Source organism: Phocoena sinus, chromosome 9, assembly GCF_008692025.1.
Source record: "Phocoena sinus isolate mPhoSin1 chromosome 9, mPhoSin1.pri, whole genome shotgun sequence".
NCBI lineage: Eukaryota > Metazoa > Chordata > Mammalia > Artiodactyla > Phocoenidae > Phocoena > Phocoena sinus.
The window spans coordinates 18859087-18881495 of NC_045771.1; the positions used below are offsets into that span (position 1 = coordinate 18859087).

The 22409-nt window shown below is 39.1% G+C and overlaps 1 protein-coding gene across 7 annotated transcripts in view; it reads right to left on the reverse strand.

Moving 5' to 3' along the window:
* LRGUK (leucine rich repeats and guanylate kinase domain containing) overlaps nt 1-22409 on the reverse strand; it is a 119630-nt gene that overhangs the window by 57204 nt on the left and 40017 nt on the right. For all 7 annotated transcript variants that reach the window (XR_004351557.1, XR_004351558.1, XM_032644064.1 and 4 more), the window contains 5 exons: nt 18030-18173; nt 12665-12745; nt 11032-11118; nt 9584-9690; nt 4760-4879 (listed from right to left, as the gene is read on the reverse strand). Coding sequence is in view for 5 of the 7 variants with exons in the window: in XM_032644064.1 (XP_032499955.1) it covers nt 4760-4879; nt 9584-9690; nt 11032-11118; nt 12665-12745; nt 18030-18173 (539 nt within the window). In the remaining 2 variants the exon portion in view is untranslated. The remainder of the gene's footprint in view (nt 1-4759; nt 4880-9583; nt 9691-11031; nt 11119-12664; nt 12746-18029; nt 18174-22409) is intronic.

Genomic DNA, 22409 nt, shown 5'->3' on the forward strand with positions numbered 1-22409 from the left:
GAATATAGATGCAAAAATCCTCAACAAAATACTAGCTAACAGAATCCAACAACACATTAAAAGGATCATACACCATGATCAAGTGGCATTTATCCCAGGGATGCAAGGATTCTTCAACATATGCAAATCAATCAATGTGATACACCATATTAACAAATTGAAAGATAAAAACCATATGATCATCTTGATAGATGTAGAAAAAGCTTTTGACAAAATTCAACACCTATTTATGATAAAAACTCTCAAGAAAGTGGGCACAGAGGGAAATTACCTCAACATAATAAAGGCCATATATGACAAATCCACAGCAAACATCATTCTCAATGGTGAAAAACTGAAAGCATTTCCTCTAAGATCAGGAACAAGAGAAGGATGTCCACTCTCACTACTATTATTCAACATAGTTTTGGAAGTCCTAGCAATGGCCATCAGAGAAGAAAATGAAATAAAAGGAACACAAATTGGAAAAGAAGAAGTAAAACCGTCACTGTTTGCAGATGACATGATACTATACATAGAGAATCCTGAAGATGCCACCAGAAAACTACTTGAGCTAGTCAGTGAATTTGGTAAAGTTGCAGGACACAAAATTAATGCGCAGAAATCTCTTGCATTCCTATACACCAATGATGAAAAACCTGAAAGAGAAATTAAGGAAACACTCCCATTTACCACTGTAACAAAAAGAATAAAATACCTAGGAATAAACCTACCTAGGGATACAAAAGATCTGTATACAGAAAACTATAAGACACTGATGAAAGAAGTTAAAGATGATACAAACAGATGGAGAGATACACCATGTTCTTGGATTGGAAGAATCAATATTGTGAAATGACTGTACTGCCCAAAGCAATCTACAGATTCAATGCAATCCTTAACAAATTACCAATGGCATTTTTTACAGAACTAGAAAAAAAAATCTTAAAATTTGTATGGAGACACAAAAGACCCTGAATAGTCAAAGTAGTCCTCAGGGGAAAAAACAGAGCTGGAGGAATCAGACTCCCTGACTTCAGACTCTACTACAAAGCTACAATAATCAAGACAATATGGTTATGGCACAAAAACAGAAACATAGAGCAATGGAACAAGACAGAAAGCCCAGAAATAAACCCATGCACCTACGGTCAACTAATCTATGACAAAGGAGGCAAGGATATACAATGGAGAAAAGACAGTCTCTTCAATAAGTGGTGCTGGGAAAACTGGAGAGCCACATGTAAAAGAGTGAAATTAGAACACTCCCTAACACCATACACAAAAATAAACTCAAAATGGATTAGAGACCTAAATGTAAGATGGACACTATAAAACTTAGAGGACAACATAGGAAGAACACTCTTTGACATAAATCACAGCAAGATCGTTTTTGATCCACCTCGTAAAGTAATGGAAATAAAAAGAAAAATAAACAAATGGGACCTAATGAAACTTAAAAGCTTTTGCACAGCAAAGGAAACCATAAACAAGACGAAAAGGCAACCCTCAGAATGGGAGAAAATATTTGCAAATGAATCAACGGACAAAGGATTAATCTCCAAAATATATAAACAGCGCATGCACCTCAATATTAAAGAAACAAACAACCCATTCCCAAAACAGGCAGAAGACCTAAATAGACATTTCTCCGAAGAAGACATACAGATGGCCAAGAAGCGCATGAAAAGCTGCTCAACATCACTAATTGTTAGAGAAATGCAAATCAAAACTACAATGAGGTGCCACCTCACACCAGTTAGAATGGGCATCATCAGAAAATCTACAAACAACAAATGCTGGAGAGGGTGTGGAGAAAAGGGAGCCCTGTTGCACTGTTGATGGGAATGTAAACTGACACAGCCACTATGGAGAACAGTATGCAGGTTCCTTAAAGAACTAAAAATAGGATTACCATATGATCCAGCAATCTGACTACTGGGCATTTACCCTGAGAAAAACCATAATTCAAAAAAATTCATGTACCAAAATGTTCATTGCAGCACTATTTACAATAGCCAGGTCATGGAAGCTACCTAAATGCCCATCGACAGATGAATGGACAAAGAAGATGTGGTACATATATACAATGGAATATTACTCAGCCATAAAAAGGAACGAAATTGGGTCATTTGTAGAGATGTGGATGGATCTAGAGACTGTCATACAGAGTGAAGTAAATCAGAAAGAGAAAAACAAATATCGTATATTAATGCATATATGTGGAACCTAGAAAAATGGTACAGATGAACCGGTTTGCAGGACAGAAATTGAGACACAGATGTAGAGAACAAATGTACAGACACTAAGGGGATAAAGTGGCAGGGGGATGGGGTGGTGGTGGTGTGATGAATTGGGAGATTGGGATTTTCATGTATACACTGATGTGTATAAAATGGATGACTAATAAGAACCTGCTGTACAAAAAAAAATTAAATAAAATTAAATTCAAAAAATAAATAAATAAAATAAACAAGAGCAATGACTTGCCCCAAGGATGTGCTTTGGTTTTATCATTTGCTTTAATTAGAAAGTTGCTGCATGTAATAGTAGTACTATCTGACTTTCTCAATGCTTGAAATTACTAGCTCCCTAATACCTTTTCTTATCCAGTGATATGCTCTCTGATCCTTGCTTTGGTGAATGATGTGCTGTTGAACGAGCCCTGGCCTCTGCCCCCATGAGGGTGCCCATGCATGGTTAGGCAAGGCTTCTGAGCCTGTGAGGGAGGTGGATGCATGAGTGTGGGGTATTTATGGGTGTCTTTCCTCTTGCTACTAATCCCATCCAGAGGAGAAAAACAGCAGTGGCAACAGTAACAGTATAGGAGCAGGAAGCTAATTTTAGGATTATGTTTTGTCATCTTGTGCCTCCACACAAACTGCATATGCTGCTAACTAAGGTCTGAGTCCCCTACCAGGTTATAAGTTTCATTAAGGCAAGGGCCTCACCGATCTTGTTCCCACTGTATCTTCAGGACCTATCACATGAGAAGAACTCAATAAATATTTATTGAAAGAATGGATGAACAAATGAATGAATCCCTTCATCTCTCCATGTATCCATCAGTGGAGGTTGGGAAAAACCACCTATGCTTCTTACCACAGTTATTTCCACTAAAATTTGCATATAATACCATTATTTCATTCATCCATCCATTCACTCAATCACTTAGTCTTTCATTTAGCAAATATTTCTCATGCATTTATTAAGTTCCTGGCCTTCTGCTGAACAATGAGAACTCAGTGGTGAACAAAGCTGACATTGGTCCCCACCCTCATTGGGCTTACAGTCGAGCATGGGAAACAGGCATTAAATACATCATCCCAAGCTTGACGGATAGACATTCTAATAGGGGAAAAGCAGGATTTAATGAAAATGAACATTGAGGGGGCCTATCGAGGTGAGAATGTTGAGGCCGACTGGATCAGAATCCTGACGATGAGTTAAAAAACACCTCTAAGAACACATCTGGCCCAGTGTGCCTCAGAGTGCGTATCGCAAACAAATATGAAGGATAGGCTACGAACCATTTGCAACAGAATTGGTGTCAGAGATGTGAAAGGACTTCTAACCAGGGAAAGCTTTGGTTTATGTAAGTCTTTATGTAACCAAAGTCTTCAGCAAAGCTTTGGTTTGCTGAAAGGTTCCAGGTTTACACATTAGCACGATAGTCAGGATACACCTTTTTGCCCTAATTTGGTCGTCCGTTCATTGTGCTCCACTTATCTTTTGAAACAGGTTCAGTACCGCCGTATAAGCATAATGACACTCTGTACTTTTTAATTCTGATATTAAGTTTTAATTTATTTTCGTTGCTTCAGGGTGTTTAGAATATATTAATGAGTAAATTATTCTACAGTATTTGTATTCTGGATTTGTTCAAATGAGGAATGTAATTTTAGATCTCTAGATAACTAGACCTGTTTAAAATAGTATTTACATTGTCTGAACGTGTGTAGCTTAAGGGAAGGAACCTGTATGCAACAGCTTTAGAAAATAATTTGCATTTCTTTTTCTTGCTGTCCTATATATCTTTGCAGTCACATTCTCAGCTCACTGACAAACATCACTAATCCAACAGTAATGTCTTCGCCATACATAAAAAATAAAAGAGGAAACCAGTTTAAAAGGTCACAGCAATAACTAAATCTGAGACCCAGACACCTTTAAAAAGTCTGTAAATCCAGCTGAAGATTTTCTAGGATGGTTCTAGGCTTTTGGACATATTCTGCTATTTTAACTGAGTCATTAGGGAACCACACAGCAAAATATCTGCTCCAGAAAACTGAAAGTGTATTGAATGCTAACCTGAGGGAAAGGAAAAGGAAATCTTTTGCTGCCATTTCTCTTTCCTTCCTTCTGAAATATTCCCTCAAAAGAGAAAGACCCGCGTGGAAATAAAGCAGCTGACGTGCTGGCAGCGTGGGCTCCAACACAGATTAGGAGAGGCTGTCACCGGTGCACAGACCCACCCACCCTCCATCACAACATTGTGATTCATGTTGTCGCACCACACGGCAACAGGAGGAGCCCGTGTTCCAACACCATGATGCTTTATTACAACCACGTGTATTTCCAAACCTTGGGGCGTGATTTCGGCTGTCACTGAATTAAGTAAAACAGTTGGAGGATTAAAGTAAAAAAAAAAAAAAAATACAGTGAATATCACAGTGTAATAACTGGCAAAGAACCTCATAAGCCTTCTATGTACATTTTAATAGCCAACATTAGCAATATCCGACATTTTACAGCCTTACCAGCCAATAAAGAAACTTACCCGTATCTGAAGTAAGTGCTGAACTGTCTGCAGAGGCGGTGAGCGAGTTCTCGTGTACCACATGCTTGAGGACCAGCTAATACCAACATGGGATAAGGGGCATCCAGACTAGGAAGGGTGCTGCAACAGGGCAGAGCAGACATGCATATTAATGCATCCAGTGTGTAAAGTGTCCATGTCACAATCACAATTAATCCAGTAATCCAGCATTTACTATATGTAGACACTCTATGGAAGGATGGTCCTACTTTCCAGAAGCAAGTCGACTGCAAAATAGCAAAAAAATTTACCTTAACAAGATTTTTTTAAAGGAAAAATATGGTAAGAGATATTAATTCTTGGTTGATAAAGTATTCCCCCCAAGAACTTCAAAATGAAAGAAATAAGACTGCCCTGAGAGGTAAACTTTAACATCTGTATCTATCCAATTAGAACACAGATGTGAAACTAACACAACATCGTAAAGCAATTATACTCCAATAAAAAAAAAGAATACTCATGTGCAAAGAAAACAGTAATCACTGAAATTTACCTGAGCAGTTACTATATGTCAGGTGCTATTCTAGGCGTCTTACATGCATTACCTCATTTAATTATCACAGGAAGCTGTCATAACACTTAACACATAAAGAAACTGAAGTACAGAGAGGTTAATTAACTTGTTCAAAGTAACAACTAATAAGTAAGAGCTGATATATGAATCTCGCATGGCTTCTGGTCTAAAAGACCAAAGGACTAATTTATATAAATTCTCTTGCAACATGCAGAGCTGAAGTGTTTGGGTTCCACTCAAGACACAAATTCTAGAAGTATGGAATAAAATATAATATTTTGAAAAAAATCATGGTTGAGGTATAGATTCTGGGAAGAATGGGGGCCGTGCAGCATAATTTTTCAATCTCTCTGAATACTCACAGGAAAACAGAAAAACTTGAGAACAAAAGCCCATGGAAAATGTGGATTAACAAACCAGATGAAAAGCCACAAACCCGCAAGACTTCTATGGCACTGGAAGCTGGGCAAGAGGAAGAAGGAGGAAGCAACGTGCAGCGTCTGAGAACAAGGGAACCCCAAAACAATGGGTATCCAGCAGAAAGCAGGCAGGTTGAAACTGCGATGTCCAAAAGCCTACACGTGAAGGCGCATAAACGCTGTATTTGTAGTAGCCAAAAACTGGAATCAGCCCAGATGTCCTTCGATGCTAATTGTGGTGTATTCATACCAAAGAATACTACTCAGTAATACAAAGGAATGAACCATTGATATATTCAACAGAGGCTAAGTTTAAAAAAAAAAAAGTCAACCCCAAAAGGTTATACATATACTCTATGATTCCATTTATATAGCCTTCTTGAAATGACAGCATTCCAGAGAAGGGGAACAGATTATTGGTTGCCAAACATTAGGGAAGATCAGCAGGAGGGAGGTGGCTGTAGCTATAAAAGGGAAGCAAAGGGATCCATGTGATAAAACTCCTGTATCTTGACTGGAGTCATGCTCATATGAATCTACACATGTGATAAAATCGCATAGAACTAAATGTACACAGGAGTACATGCAAAACTGGTGAAACTTGATAAGGTTGGTGGCTTGTATCAATGTCAGCTTCCTGGTTTTGATATTCTACTTTAGCTAAGCAAGATATTACCACTGGAGGAAACTGGGTGAAAGATACCTAGAATTTCTCTGTATTATTTCTTACAACTGCATGTGAATCTAAAATTACCTCGAAATAATTTTTTTAAGTAACTAAAGGAAAGAATTTTGAGAGAAAGTGACAAATATTGAGGATAGGCAAAGGAGACCTTCTTCCTGAAGAAGAAAACCAAAGCTAAGGAACAAATATTAAAGACTGTCATTCAAGAAAACCTTTCTGAAATTAAAAAAAATAAAATAACACTATACAACATACCTGAGAATATTAGCCTAGAACAACTGGGCTATAAATGGTGTAACAATAATACCAAGACATAGTCTAGTAAAATTACTGGGCTTAAAAAAAGCTGGGGGGATTATTCAGCTAGAAAAAGAGAACACATGATTTATAAGGGGAAGAAAATTAGATTGTCACCAGTTTTTTTGACAGCAATGTTTTGCACCAAAAGAAAATGGAGAAACCCTTCTAATATCCTCAAGGGAAAAAGTGTGAGCCATGGACTTTACATATAGCAAAAATGACTTTCAAGTGTAAAGGGCAGAGAATATTATCAACATGCAAGATTTCAAGAGATCCTGATTCCACATCTCTTCCTAAGGAATCTGCTAGAGAACAAGCTTCATACAACCAAAATGACTCAAGAGGTGGCCTCAGTTGTAAGGGCTGGCAGTGAGCAATAAATATGCCGTTACCCAGAAAAGTAAGACTAAATGACAGCAAAGGAGAAAGTATAGTGTGTGATGGATATACGTTCTGACAATATAAATACAGTACACTATTTTTAAAATGGAGTGATTGATGCTTATATAAAATATATAGAGTAGGCAAATTCGTACAGAGAGAAAGTACACTGGAAATTACCAGGGACTGGGAGTAGCAGGAAATGGGGAGTTATTGCCTAATGTTTACAGAGCTTCAGCTCGGGCTGATGAAAAAGTTTTGGAAACAGATGGTGGTGATGGTTGCACAACATTGTGAATATAATTAATGCCACTGAACTGTATACTTTAAAGTGGCTAAAATGGCAAATTTTATGTGTTTTATATATATATATATTTTTTACCACAATAAAAAACAATGGGGGAATGGTTAATGGGAGGAACATAGGCAAAATATGTTTTTCATGTTTTCAGTAATTATTACTACTGGTATTCTGATACTGTTGTGGTGTAATATGGGACTTTAAAAAAAGAGCAATTATGGGATATTCTAATTCCATCTTCCTCTGTGTCTTTGGTGAGGGAGAAAAGGAGATACAGATGTAACAGAGATGAGATTAAGTAAAAGCTCAGCTACAGTCTTGTAATTGAATTGTACCAATATGAGTTCAGGAGGTGTTTTACTATCTATCTATAGATGGATTTATCTAGATACAGATTAGATAGATATAAAAGACTGAACAGATGTAATAGGTAGGTACAAATAGGCAAGATAGGTGGATGGATAGATAGAAAAAAAGAATAGATAGATGGATCAATGAATGTAGGGAAGGAAAGAAGGAGGGGAGGGGAGGGAGGGGAGGGAGGGGAGGGAGGGAAGGGAGGGAGGGAAGGAAATATATTCCTAGCTCTGTCCACTAAAAGACATGGAAACAATGATCAACCCAGTGTCATGTTTGTCTCTAGCACCCACATTATGATTGGGAAATACCATTTCTCACTGAAACAAACCAGGGCTTCTTGGAGAAATGGCCGATTCCAGAGTTTGGACAGGACTTATACAAGATCAGCCCGGAGAACTTTGTCATAGGTGAGAGTAAGAAAGCTATCACTGACTACCAGGCCAGAGTCAAGGCTCTGCCATGTCATTTCAATATTGGCTCCTCACCCCAATCCCGCCAGAAGAGGGGACAGTGATTCCCCAATATCACAGCCTAAAAGTCCCAAGACCAAGAGTCAGGGTTCCCCTCCTAGAGCCTGACTCCTGAAGCTGCCAGGGAGCTGCGTCCTGACCCAGAGTGGGAAGGGCATGGCACCCCTGCTCCTGCCTCCATGAGCTTTTCAGAGTGAGCCCTGCTCCATCCCAGAGCATCTGGGGCTGCTTGGCCATTTGCTCTTCTCTGCCTGACAGCCAGAAATGATCCAGAAATACGTGTTTATCAGACATTGCTGTAAATTTCTTTGATACATATTTTTATATAAATGTACCCTAAAGCATGAAACAACTAGCAATCTCATAAACTAGAAAAGAAATACAATGAGGACATAAATGCCCTTCTTTTAAATCAAATGTGCTTTTCCAGATGTATGCAAATAAATGATAAATCATTTCACCTAGAGAGCTACCATAAATATATAAAACTGTCAACGTCTACATTATTAAATTACATGTAAAAAGTCATGTCCTGGATGCAAAATAAAACATCTTCTCTCTGTGGGAAACCAACTGTGTGAAGTACAGGAGCAGACCACATGAAGAAGAGAAGCCATTTATAACCAAGAGATTTTACAAGTAATTTTAAAACGCCTTTGGGCATTGATGGAATTTCTGTATTATACTTATAGCGTAAATGGCCATCTGCTCCAACAGATTGTTTAAAAAGATATGAAGAAATCGTGGTAAATCTGTCTTCGAACTCAGAGGTGAGAGATTCTGTTCCTGTGTTCAACCAAGCTGGGTGACTTCTCCCTGCTAGGTTGCCTGGGGCTCAGGGCAATCACTGTAAAGACTGTTTCGGGTTTCCCTCAGGTGAGGAGGGCCTCCTTCTAGGGACTCTCTAACGTATAACCTGCGGTCTTGGGTGCTCTTTGGCAGGGGTATCTAGCATTCACGCACAGCTAAGGAGAAATTGACAATGGATAGAGATCGTCACAATTCTCTGTTAATGAGGCTAAGGTCTGTGGTTCTATCCGACAGCAGAAAAGTTGGCACACTTTCTTTCTTTTTCATTTCACCATCCTATGTCACAGGCTAGCCACCATTCAAGGGTCCAGATGAAAGAGGGAAGTTGAATCTACTCATCGCCACACTTGGGAAAATGCCAACAAGTGAGCCCCATATTCAAACATGTGATGATAATATACTATATCTGAGACTACACAGCCTGTCAAATAAAGACCTGATCCCTTCCCTCAGAGAGGTGAGAAAGGAATGGGTCACAAAACAGAGGGCTAGGGAAATGATGAGGTTGTCCTATGCTGGCTACCCCGTGTTCTACCCAAAGATACCTGTCAAAGATCCTCTGTGGCTGCATCAGGCTGTTGAAAACATGGGTCATGTGATCTTGGGCTGCGACCACTTCTGGGGGAGGGTTGTATTTGTTCACTGCCACGACCTTTTCCAGAATTAGAAATGCAAAGGGAAAAGAAAAAAATTCGTTTTAAAAGGAAGACAAGCCTTAGAGTTTCTTTAATGAAATGTCCTAGACACGTGACCAGGAATCTGTGTTCTGTCTTCATGTCTACTCTAACTTTCCTAAAACCTAAAGAATAATAATTATTTTAAAGTATTGAGCTGGAGTCCCTTGGTCACCTATTTCTTTATACTCCCTGGTTTGAAAGGAAAAAAGCAAAAACAAAATCTAAACGTCTAAAGTCTAAGATGACCTTTAATATAGTAAACATTTCAACTTTTAGTATGAAAAGAAATTCATAGCTCTAGATTCCAGGTAGTTGTTACTGCAGAATTTTTCCTCATGCCATCATGCCAAGAACTATTCCTATGATCTCAAATTCTACTAAACCTCCCCCTCTTTTAGTGTAACTTTCTCTTTTCAAAGATATGGGCCTTTTCCCCACAATGGACAGTTCTCCGTCCCCCGGCCTTGTCATCCCTCTAAATACACTATTCTTGTCTACCATACCTTTATCTAATGCGTGGTTTTAAATGTTATTCCCTTCGCACAACGTTAAAGGGAAAGAGAAATCTAATAAGCGCCTTTGAGTGAGAGAATGATAACAGACTTGCATCTGTAACTATTCTTTAACCAAGATTTCAGAAAGGCATTTATGAACTGGAATATCTGCCTCTTTGCATATTTATACCTGCTTTTTCATTCCCATCTCAAATTTGCATCCAGTGTAAGAAACCCCTCATTAGTGGAGATTTCAGCTGACACCAGTCATGACAGCATGACAAATTAGCTTCCACAGGTATGGAAGGGGCTGGCAGGTGCTAGCATTCAATGTCTGGTTACTCTCAACTTGTGTCCAGAAGAATCATTATCTTAAAGAGTAGCATAAAGGATTTAAAAACCAGAGTATTGATTTATTTGAGTTCTTTTCGATGATGTGTTAGAATGACATTATAATTCGCTTCATTATTAAGTGAACTTTTTGAGTAACACAGATAGGATCACGCACCCTCCAAATATGATAGCTATCATCCAAACTAACAGTCGGCTATACTGCTGCCAGCCTATGTACACGGGGGCTGCTTCTGTTTCCCACAGCCAGTCTCCTCACTGTACCAAGAGCAGGGCTTTCACTGCATTTGTGCTGACGCTCAGCTCTGCGGAGGCTGAAACAGATAGCTCCTAGGACAAGGAAGCGCCCCCTGAATAATGAACGCACGTACTGTTACGCAATCATTTATGGATTGTACTGGCCTTGCAGCAGGCAGCATGAGCTTTTGAGCCTATCAACTCATAAACACAGGAAATGATACGATTACATACCTTTTCTTCCACTCCTATCTTCTTCTGATCTAATTCTGTTAATCGAAGTAGCATAAAAATTACGAAGGAACAATAGTCAGATTTTTCCTGTTTAAAATATCAAGAGGTTATTCCGTTACCTCCCTTTTCCACTAGCAGTCTACTTTCACGAGCTTAGGGCTTTCACCTACTAACGCTGTCATTCATTCACACACACACACCCTGCATAGGTCTTTACATTTTCAGCTTACCAGTCCCCTTATATTAACAACTCAAACACAGACTGTGCCTTGTAACTTATAAAGCTTTTCAAATGTGTGATCTTGTTAATCTCCCTGTGAGATAAGCAGGACAGTTCTGATTATGTTCATTTCTAAAGAAAAAACAACTGAGGCTCGGAGAGGTGAAGTATTTCATCTAAGGTTCTATGGCTAGTGACCCAAACCCTATCTTCTAATTCCAAAGAGTTTCATTAATTTCTCATTATTTATTACTTTGTATTGTTTTATATTAATTTGTATGATTAATTATGAATTTGTTTTACAATAATAAAATGATATTCACTTACAGAACAACCCCCATATTACTCCCTATCATCTCCTGTGTTAGGATTACCTGCCTTTTAGAAATATAGTTACAGTTATTTTGTATTAAGAAGCTACATCTCTTTGAAGGGAAAGATATTAAGTGGGTGATGCGTTCTGAGGATGAGAATATACATGAAATGAATATACAATGGTACCTTTTGTGTACTTCAAAGTGCAAATGTGGGGGAAGTTTATATATAAATGAGTTAACATGTGAAAGGGTTTGTGCTATTTATTTATGCAAACACCTAGATGCTCTTTATGGATCTGGAACTGGGAGGGATGGCCACTTTAAACACTTTCTTTCCCAGGGATGCTTTTAAATTGCCTGCCACTATTCTCATACCAAACATTGTTTTTATCTTTAGATCTTATTTTTCATTTTGATTTTTTGCCTGCCCGGACACATTTCTCAAGACACACACAAAAAGAAAGGTACTCAGAGATACATACAAATTCAAGAGTCTATGGAAAGGCGAGTGAAGGATATAGATAGAAAGGGGAATGAATGACATATGCACAAAGAGGGAGGGACAGAGCTGAGGCGAAAGGATCTATCACTGGGGGAAAAAAAAGAGAATCCTGAAAAAGTCTGAAAGTTTGATATCCACAGGTGAAGAATCAGTAGGAAATATATGACTTTTCTCTATAATCATTTTACAATGCCAATTTTACAACAATCCCCAGGCGAATTTCTTTAAGTGTCTAATCTTAGACTTTCCCCTGTTATAAGATAGGAACCACATTCCATCTACACCTCAGGCATCACGCATTCTTTCATGTAAAAGAACATTGCTCTACAATCTCAATAGCTCCCGCCTGATAATCTTTATTACCACCTGGATGAGTCACAAATGACCACACAGAGTAGGCAACCAGTATTCAGTTTCAGGCTTTACATGCACCTATGGTGGTACATAGGTGCGACTTTGCTTACACCTTCTAATAGAGAATGAAGATAAACACACCTTATTCACATTCCTGATGTTCTATCAAAAGCGCTTCATAAAGAATTTCAAGAAAGTCCTCATCCCTCTCCCCTGCCCCCAACATAAAGGATGTCTCACCCGAATTGGATTTCTTAGAAGACTGAGAACTCGAAGGAGACGTAGGTTTTCAATGTATTCTATTTCACCCAGCTCAGCAATCTGTTTAATCCAAAAACAAACACACACACACACACACAATATAATCAACAGACTAAATGCACCAAGACAGCAGAGAACGTAATATAAGAGGAGCTACTTTGAATCCTTTAAACTCAACTTATTTTAAAAATTGCTCTTGTGACTATCCAGCTTTTTAATGAGAACTCCACAAAGCTACACAGAACAAGGGAATTATTGCATGCTCCTTCAGTAAATGCAAACTCACGGCCACATTTTCTTTTTTCCTCTCTGGATAGACAACAGTGAGGTAGATGTTTCTCATCTCACCCACGTTTATCTTAAGGCAGAAATTAAATAGTACATAGAATCAGAGAAACTGCAAAAAAATGCATGCAAGGGCTACATGCTTCTCCCCATTACTATTCTGCTTAGCCTCCAGCTCCCCAATCTCCCTCCGCAACGCTGCTTCTGCTGGTTACTGTGGTCATCTGTGGCTGGGGAAGCCTTCTTACTGCATGTACATGTGGAGCTCTATCAGTTTTTCAATGAGATAATTGTTTTAATAAAAGGTAAACATGGGAGATTGTATGACATATTTCTTTTCTTTTTTTTTTGCGGTACGCAGGCCTTTCACTGTTGTGGCCTCTCCCGTTGCGGAGCACAGGCTCCAGACGCACAGGCTCAGCGGCCATGGCCCACGGGCCCAGCCGCTCCGTGGCATGTGGGATCTTCCCAGACCGGGGCACGAACCCGTGTCCCCTGCATCGGCAGGCGGACTCTCAACCACTGCGACACCAGGGAAGCCCACGTATGACATATTTCTTGATGTGAATGTTACATGACTATTTACCTTAAAATTCTTTGCTAAACGGTACGTTTATGTGTTATACACTTTTTTTGTCAGGTAATGTTTCATGACTTTAAAAAGTAAGAGGGAAAAAGGTTGCTTGATAGTTCTTTAATTTGAGCAGGGATAGAGCTTGGGTGGCAGCAGGCCTGAATTCTCCACTAAACTAAAGACAAACAGTTTTCCTTGAATGTCCTGTAATTAGCATAATTATAATCTTATTTCAGATGTAGATGCTGAACTTTTACAAAAAATTAATAATCACTTTTTCATTTCTATTTCTCCCTAAGTCATTTCTGCATGCATGGTAAGATCACTCCAACAGCAGAGTCACTAATAGTTCCTGAGTTATCCAATCACAAAATGCAGTTGAGATGTAAGCTATTCCCAAAGCTAAATCAGGGGAGGAACACATGTGCCACGTTCTAAGGATGCCATTTTCAAAGACATAATATGAAAGGCCAATTGCGAGTTACAGTATACAACCTGCACACATTAATCTGGTTACAGCAGTGTTATGCTTTTTCCATAAGATGACTAGACTCTCCATTAAACTGCCATTTGGATCATCTACAAGATAAAAGGATCAATTTTTAAATATTGTGCTATTTGGGAAGGTGGAGGAGTCACTTTGGTTCACACTGCTCAATCAATCAATAGATTGATTCCCCTCTAGCCTACAGCTCTTGTGTTTGGACCTAACACAAATGTTAGCAGGAGATGTTGCCTCGCAGCCAACATGTCTCACCAACGCATCCTGGCCACGTGCACTCGCAGACATCGCCGGTGGGAGTGGATGTGCTACACATGCATAAGCTATAAACCAGCTATCCCACCTTCAGGAGGTTTATACTGAAAAGATCATCAGACAGACGAGAATTAGATACATGAGCATTCGGTCTAACGTTTTGGTAAAAGTTTAAAATTTTCTCAATTCTGAACATTATGTGATTAAATGAGCCATGGCACAGTCCCACAATAGGAACACTAGGCAACCATTTTAGAAGATGGTAACGTCGATGATACTTAACATGGAAAGATCTTGTAAATGCTGTGAACACTATGAATAGAATAATCACAGACTATGTAAAATATTATCACTAAGATGTCAGTTGGGATGAACCAGTCTTTTGAGAGTCAAATGAGAGGGATCCAGCTCCCCTCCCAGTCCTTTCTAAGGTAGGATGAAGTGGGTAAGGGCAGAGGGGAACACATGTGGAGGCACCTGGCTACCAGTGCCCACCTCTGCTGAACTGGTGATGTGCACCAGACACGGGCCATCCTGCATGCGCCGCCCACCCCGTCCTGCAGACCTCACCCGGCAGCAGACCCACCCTCACGTCTTCTCTCTCCAAATGCCAAGACCCAAGGCTGTGTGTGTCACAGGCGATCACAAAAGGTGTACAGACACAACTCCCCCAAACCACCTGAAGTGAAACACTGCCAGAAAGATTATATTCTGAAAGGAACTTCAGCCACGATGCCAAGAATGTCATACCAGCAGCGCTGATCCCCAGATTCCAGTCTACCTTCTTCCCTGATCTCCTCTGCCCCCGTTGGCTACTCCCCACCAAGCAGAAGCCTTTCAACTTCCACTATGTAGGGAGAAGTTGGCTCCTTTCTTTGACATTTCCTTTTAAGCCATGCTCTCCAAGCCTAACCATCCAGACCTAAAGAGGCCTGTTAAGTCTTTTTTGTAAAATACATGCTAGATAGAGAGAGAGATGAAATAATGACACCAAGTAAGACTCAGAGAAGTAAAAGAGCGGTCTCTAAGTAACTCCCAGACCAATATTTTGCTTCTAGAGGAAAAGGCTGAGGTTGTAATAGAGTTAACATTTGGGGGATAAGTTTTAAATGATAGAAATGACTTCAAATCTAACAAGGATTGTAGCGTGGAGAGTGACAAAGGCCCCCAAATCACCAGCTCATGATGAATCTGCAAAAGAACTTAGATGTTCAAATGATCATGTGAAGCTACGGCAATGTTTCAACACCTTATACCAAGTAAATAATACTGATAAAAGTGCTCCCAATAAGATAATATTCCTAACATCAAGTTAACCATATGAGAAGCAATAGCTATGTTATGTTTCTCTTAAATGATAAATCTTCCATCCTTGATACACAGTATTCTCAGTAGTGCTAGAGAAATCTCTGAGGAAATCTCTGGATGGCTCGGCTTACAGAATATTTCACATACTGTTGGTTGTTCCCCAACCTGCCCAGCGGGGAGTGAGGGAATTGTGCCATTGTTACGGACCCAATCGCTTGTTGCCAAAGGATCCCTCCTTTGGGACGTGTGGCCACTTTTTTCTTTTTTAATGGAGTTTCTTCAACATTTGAAAATTATAAACTCTGTTCTTCCCTAATGATCCCCCTTTTTTTCTTCAACTATTTCAAATGTAATTTGAAAAGTCTCCTGGAATGGAAGAGAACACCATACTATTCATGAGGTCTTTCTAGACCTGTGCTACCCAATATGGTAGTTACTAGCCCTATGTGGCTACTTACCACTGGGAATATGGCTAGGATAAATTCAAATGTACTGTGCAAAATACACAACAGATGTCCTAAACGTAGTATGAAACAACAGAATATAAAATATCTCATCAATAATTTTTATAAAGATTACATGTTGAAATGACAATATTTTGGATATATTGGGCTAAATAAAGCAAAAAATTAATTTCACCTGTTTCTTTTTACCTTTTTATTGTGGCTACTAGAAAATTTTAAATTACACGAGGCTCACGTTATATTTAAGCCAGAAAGCACTCTTCTAGATCATGACAACACCACACACTTTTCTGAAGGGAGGGCCATTAGCATTTCATTTAATGTATTAGCCTGCAGGGTTAAGAACACTGACTCTGGAGGCAAATCATTCTGTTTGAACCCTGGCTCTGCTATTCACTGGATATGGTATAACTTTGGACAAGTTACTTAACGTCTCTTTGCTCTAGTTTCTTCATCTGTAGAATAGCGATAATAATAGGGCTATAATGAGGATTAAATGAGATGATATATGCAAAGTGCTTAAAACAGTGCCTTGTGCATAAATACGCAATGAAAATCTCTGCATTATTTTATGACTGTAATTGTCATTATTATTACCATTACTCCTTTTCCTAAATCCTGAGATGCACTGAGTTGAAATGTAATGAGTGCATTCTGCCACTTGAACACCACATGTATGTATCTGCAAACCATTTTAATGGCCATTTCATGAAAAAGACACTAAAACCATATGAGACAGAGATTGTGCTGACTTCATAAGACAGGTGGGACAGTGAACAAAAGTCACCCACTAGAATTAACCTTAGAAGTTAACAAACAATTTAATATGCAAGTCAAGTGAAAATGAGGAGGAACAGTTTTTGCCTGTGATTAAAAATCCACTTCTTCCCAGACCTAAAGATTGCCTCCTTTTCTTGACTTTTAGAAATCTAATAGCTAATGGAAGCTCACTGGAGAAAGAGTCATCAGACCCAGCTGATAAGCACCAACACAGCCGAACAGAGAAATATCTCCACAGGAACGCATCTCACTCCAGCTAGGATCTATGTCTCTTTCAGGGTTAGCCAAAATTTTCATTTTCAAGAAATAACCATTCGTCTTCCTTATGAAATCTTTCCCCAAAACATGAAAAAGTACTCGAGATGAATAAAATCACAATGTAGATCTGATCGCATAAGAGGTGAGTTATAGGTACCAACTTAATACACCATGATTAGGAGCACAAATGCTTTATTAAAAATAAAATGTAATTAAGAGTGAAAGCCGGGCTTCCCTGGTGGCGCAGTGGTTGAGAGTCCGCCTGCTGATGCAGGGGAAGGGTTCGTGCCCCGGTCCGGGAAGATTCCACATGCCGCGGAGCGGCTAGGCCCGTGAGCCATGGCCGTTGAGGCTGTGTGTCTGGAGCCTATGCTCCAAAACGGGAGAGGCCACAACAGTGAGAGGCCCAAAAAAAGAGTGAAAGCCAATTGGTGAAGTAATGTGTGCATTAAGCCAGATAGGGTAATGTGAGTAAGTCCAATCCCCAACTCATTCGGGTTGGGAACGTACCCTATTGTTACAAATAGGATATAAGAATTCACTTCCTGTGTCTCTTCTCATTAAATGGGGCACAGGCAACACCAGCCTGAGACTATTCTCTTGTCTCTAGCTTCCCTCCTCTGACACGTCAGACATTCCTAATGCCATCTTTCTACCCCAAATTTCACACTAATATATCTACTTCACAAAGTCATGTGCACCTGGTTGCAGTTTAAACCTTCAAAACAATGTAATTAGGAATCTTCAAATTTTCAAAAATTAAGAATTATTACTATTTAAAAAAAAAAGCAGTCCTTCAACTGTTGCTCCAGGAGGTTTTCTAGAATAACTTTCCTGAGCTGGCATTGAATGTGATAGCACTTGAGAAATAATTATAGACACTAAAACCAAGACATATAAAGTATAATATGACATTACCTTATTATCCTCAAGGTTGATCACTTCCAAGAAGTCATGACTCTCTAAGCCTTGGAGGCTACTGATCTGATTGTGGCTCAGATCCAGGATCTGCAGGACCCTTAGGTCATCCAAACCTGTGATCTTCTCAATCTGGTTATTGCTCTAAAATTGATAAAATACACTTAATGTCCTAAAGGGAAAAGTGTAATGACAAGTTTTCATCCTGGATACTGCCCCAAACCTCTTAAAATCAGTAAGACATTCTTGTCCCCCCTCCCATTCCCATCTTTCACCTCCCTAAACACATATACATACACCCCAGAAAGAAATCCCAGTCTTTCAGCTGGAAGACTCAGGACATAATATTTTCGCTAGAGGTAAAGCAGATGAATGTTTGAATCAACAGGAAAGACAAAAGCTAGGTAGTATAAGCTTTTGACATTGCTAACCTCAAGCTTAATGGCAGCATGGCTCCTAACTTATCTTTAGAAATGTAAATTTAATGCAATTCTTTCATCACCATCACAGAAAACCACTTGAATACTGTAACTCCCACATACACTCTGTTTTCAGAAATATTCTGAATATAATCACCTCATATCATGAGGACTGTAGTAGTCTGGTACATGCCTCTACTTATTCATGCTCTTGTACAGTTTCCACCTCTTGAATTCAGGATAGACCTGTGACCTGCCTTAACCAAAAGAATATGGCAGAAGTGTCCCGGTTCCAAATCTAAGACTTAGGAAGGCCTGGCAGCATCTCCTCTTGTGTCTTGGAGCCCTAAGCTGCCATGTAAGAACTCTAGCCACTATGTGGGAGAGAATCTGCGGAGAGGTCACCTGGAGAGGAGCCCTGAGACTAAACAGAGAGGAGAAACCCAGCCATTGCAGCGTCCTGGCTGAGCCCAGCCTCCAGCCAATCTGCTAGCTGGACGTGGCAAGACCAGTAGAACCGCCCAGCTGGGCCCAGCTCAGATTACAGAACTGCTAGCTAATAAAATGGTTAACTAATAGAATTTCTCCATGCCACTCCACATGGGGTGGCATGTTCTACAACAATAGATACATAAACAAAGTTCTTAAATAATTCACACGTAAGCATCTTCTTAGACAATACCATGAAACAGAGAAAGATATAAGACTTAAACACTGTTCTTCTTCCCAACCCCCCTGTACCCATAACAACAAATTATAGTGATAACAATAATTTGTATTTTCTTGTACATTTCCCGACATTCTCAAAATTCCTTGGGTTCTTTAGCCTTTGAGGTATAAAACTATGCCGCAGTAAAGTTAAACTTTGAGTTGAGAAGCACAGTAAAGTGTAATTTTGAGATTTCAATTAATGCCACCTTATACCCATCCTTAAACTTTTTTTTTGGCCACACCATGCACGCAAGATCCCAGGTCCCTGACCAGGGATCGAACCTGTTTCCCTGCAGTGGAAGTGTGCAGTCCTAACCACTGGACCACCATGGAATTCCCCCCATCCTTAAACTTTTAAAACTTTTACTAAGCACTTTAGAACTAAAAACTTAAATTATAGTATTCTCTACCATCTATAATATTTTTTCTGGTACATGCTTCCCAAAGTATTTAATAGTAAGAGTTCATTTTCACTCAACTTTTCTAAGATTTCACTTCAATAATGAGCAAGGTTTATGTTCATTAGTATAATTCTATGGCTGTTTAAAATATATTAATAGAAAGCTGATAATCTATAAAACTCGATGATAGTACATGGGGGTTCATTAAACTATTCTTTTTATTTTTATATGTCTGAAAAATTCCATAATAAGAAGGAAAAATACTCATAACTCCATTTGCCTAAGTCAAATTTCCTACTGTTCAAAAAAGTTCTAGAAAGTGTAATAGAAAGGGGAAAGAAAAAACCTACAGTAAACTGAACATAATATCCTTATTAACTTATTGAAATAAGACCTCAATATCCTATTTAAAATATGCCCACATATCAAATTTATGTATAATACACCTCTTCCCCAAAGACCTTTGGAGTGCTGTAGATGTGGAAGATGAACCGTACTTCTTTAGAGTGTCTCTGATGGCTTTCAAAGTGGTAGATGCACAAGAACAGACTGAGGCATAGAAAAGTTTAATTGCATAACCTGTGGTCATAAAAGAAAGCAGAACTGAGAAGTATTATGAATCAGAATTTCAGAGTCAAAGTTATCTAGTAAAACCCTACATCCAATGATGAAAAACTGATACATCTCTTCTCAAAGTGCACGTCTAGTGCCTGCCTGAACAGTTCTTGCTTGTTTTATCATGATTAGCAGGGAAAAGGCGGTCTTTAGAGAGAAACTAAAATGAAACGAGAAATATTCTCGATCTCCCAAGGTGGAAGGGAAAAAAAATGGCTTTTACCAAGACAAAATGATTTTTTAAGTTTGGAATGTATTGTCCTTACTTGCTAAAGGAGGTGGTTGACAGAGCAGACCATAAGTGAACCACATTTCCCCCTAATATTTATGGTAAAAGTTGATGGAAGAGGGACTCTCCTGTTGGCGCAGTGGTTAAGAATCCGCCTGCCAATGCAGGAGACATGGGTTCGAGCCCTGGACCGGGAAGATCCCACATGCTGCGGAGCAACTAAGCCCGTGTGCCACAACTACTGAGCCTGTGCTCTAGAGCCCGCAATCCACAACTACTGAAGCCTGCGTGCCTAGAGCCCTCTTGTTGCTCTGCAACAAGATAAGCCACCACAATGAGAAGCCCGTGCACTGCAACTAGAGAAAGCATGCATGCAGCAACGAAGACCCAACACAGCCAAAAATAAATAATTTATTTAAAAAAATAAAAGTTGATGGAAGAGAATTAACAACTGGTTTGTATAGTGAATTGTTCTTTTTTCTGTAAAGTGTAAAGTGAATTACTTTCAGTAGTAAACCAATTGGATTACTGATACCACAAATCTTTTAAAAAGTATTAAAAACTAATGAAACAAATGAGTATCATTTTATTTTATGAATTTTTTTAATATATGGAAAAGAAAACCTTCCCATTCTCAAAAAGTTTAAGGAAAATGAATGATGGCATATTCTGTATTTTCTAGTTCATTTTGGGTGATGAGGATGGGGGTTGGGAACAATCCACTTAATCTACTTATAGGAAAAATAAGTCCTTTATGCTTCTTCTAAAAGCTACTTGAGATGAAATTATCAACACAGATTATTTATTTAGTTATTGAAACAAAGTCTTAGGATGAAAGTGCTATGTGATGTCATTCTTAATAATCAGTTCAATTCTCATTCCCTTAAGCACACCCCCAATCTCTTTCATATCATGCTCCACTTAAAGTTAATGGGAATGCCAATGCAAAAAGATATGTAAATAAAAGGATAAGGTTCTAACAAGCTGCAAATTAGAATATACTGCCAATAATCCTTCACATTATCATAATTTTAAAATGTGACTTTCTTTTATAATTTTTAAATTTGCAATTCAGCTTACCAAATTCATTTTCATTTATGCTTTGCTTACATGCCTTAGTGGACAGAAAACAGGAAAACTCAAGGAAATTATTAAACCTTTCCATGCTTCATTTCCAACCTCAGTACTGGGAACCAGTACTTTACCCTCACCTAACTCATTTTAAGAAGTGAAAGCTCTTGAAAAAGCACTTCAGGCTTAACACATAGCCAACCTTCAGCTGTCTGTGGTTAAATTAGACAGGATTGTACATTGTATATGTCAAAAATCTGCAGATAACCCAAGATGTCATTTCAAACAACAATGTTCGGGGCTTCCCTGGTGGCGCAGTGGCTGAGAGTCCACCTGCTGATGCAGGGGACGCGGGTTCGTGCCCCGGTCCGGGAGGATCCCACATGCCGCGGAGCGGCTGGGCCCGTGAGCCATGGCCGCTGAGTCGGCACGTCCGGAGCCTGTGCTCCGCGACGGGATAGGCCACAACAGTGAGAGGCCCGCGTACTGCAAACAAACAAACAAACAAAAAAACCCAACAATGTTCAACACTCTCCTGTGGGATAGTTCACGTAAGAAATAAGCTACTAGCCTCATGGCTTAAAATCCCCCCATCCACCTCATGACAGATATAATAAAGAATCCCAAATCCATCCAAGGGTGAGAAGTGAGAAGGAGAAGGAAAGGAAGAAGCAGTAATCCTAGATAATCTACAAACTATATAATCACCCCCAAATTAATGAGCTAGACTGTTATTTCAAAAATACTGTATATATCTTTGGAACAACTATGATCCTGCTGATTTTAAAGTAAATTGTCTGTATTTTCATTCAGTCAGAGTCACACTGTCACACAGCTTAAGGAGCACGCTCTCTATGGGAAAAACATTAAAAATTTTAACTTCTTGATGGGAATTGTTCATTTATTCTCAGCACTAATTCTGGTTTTCTAGAAT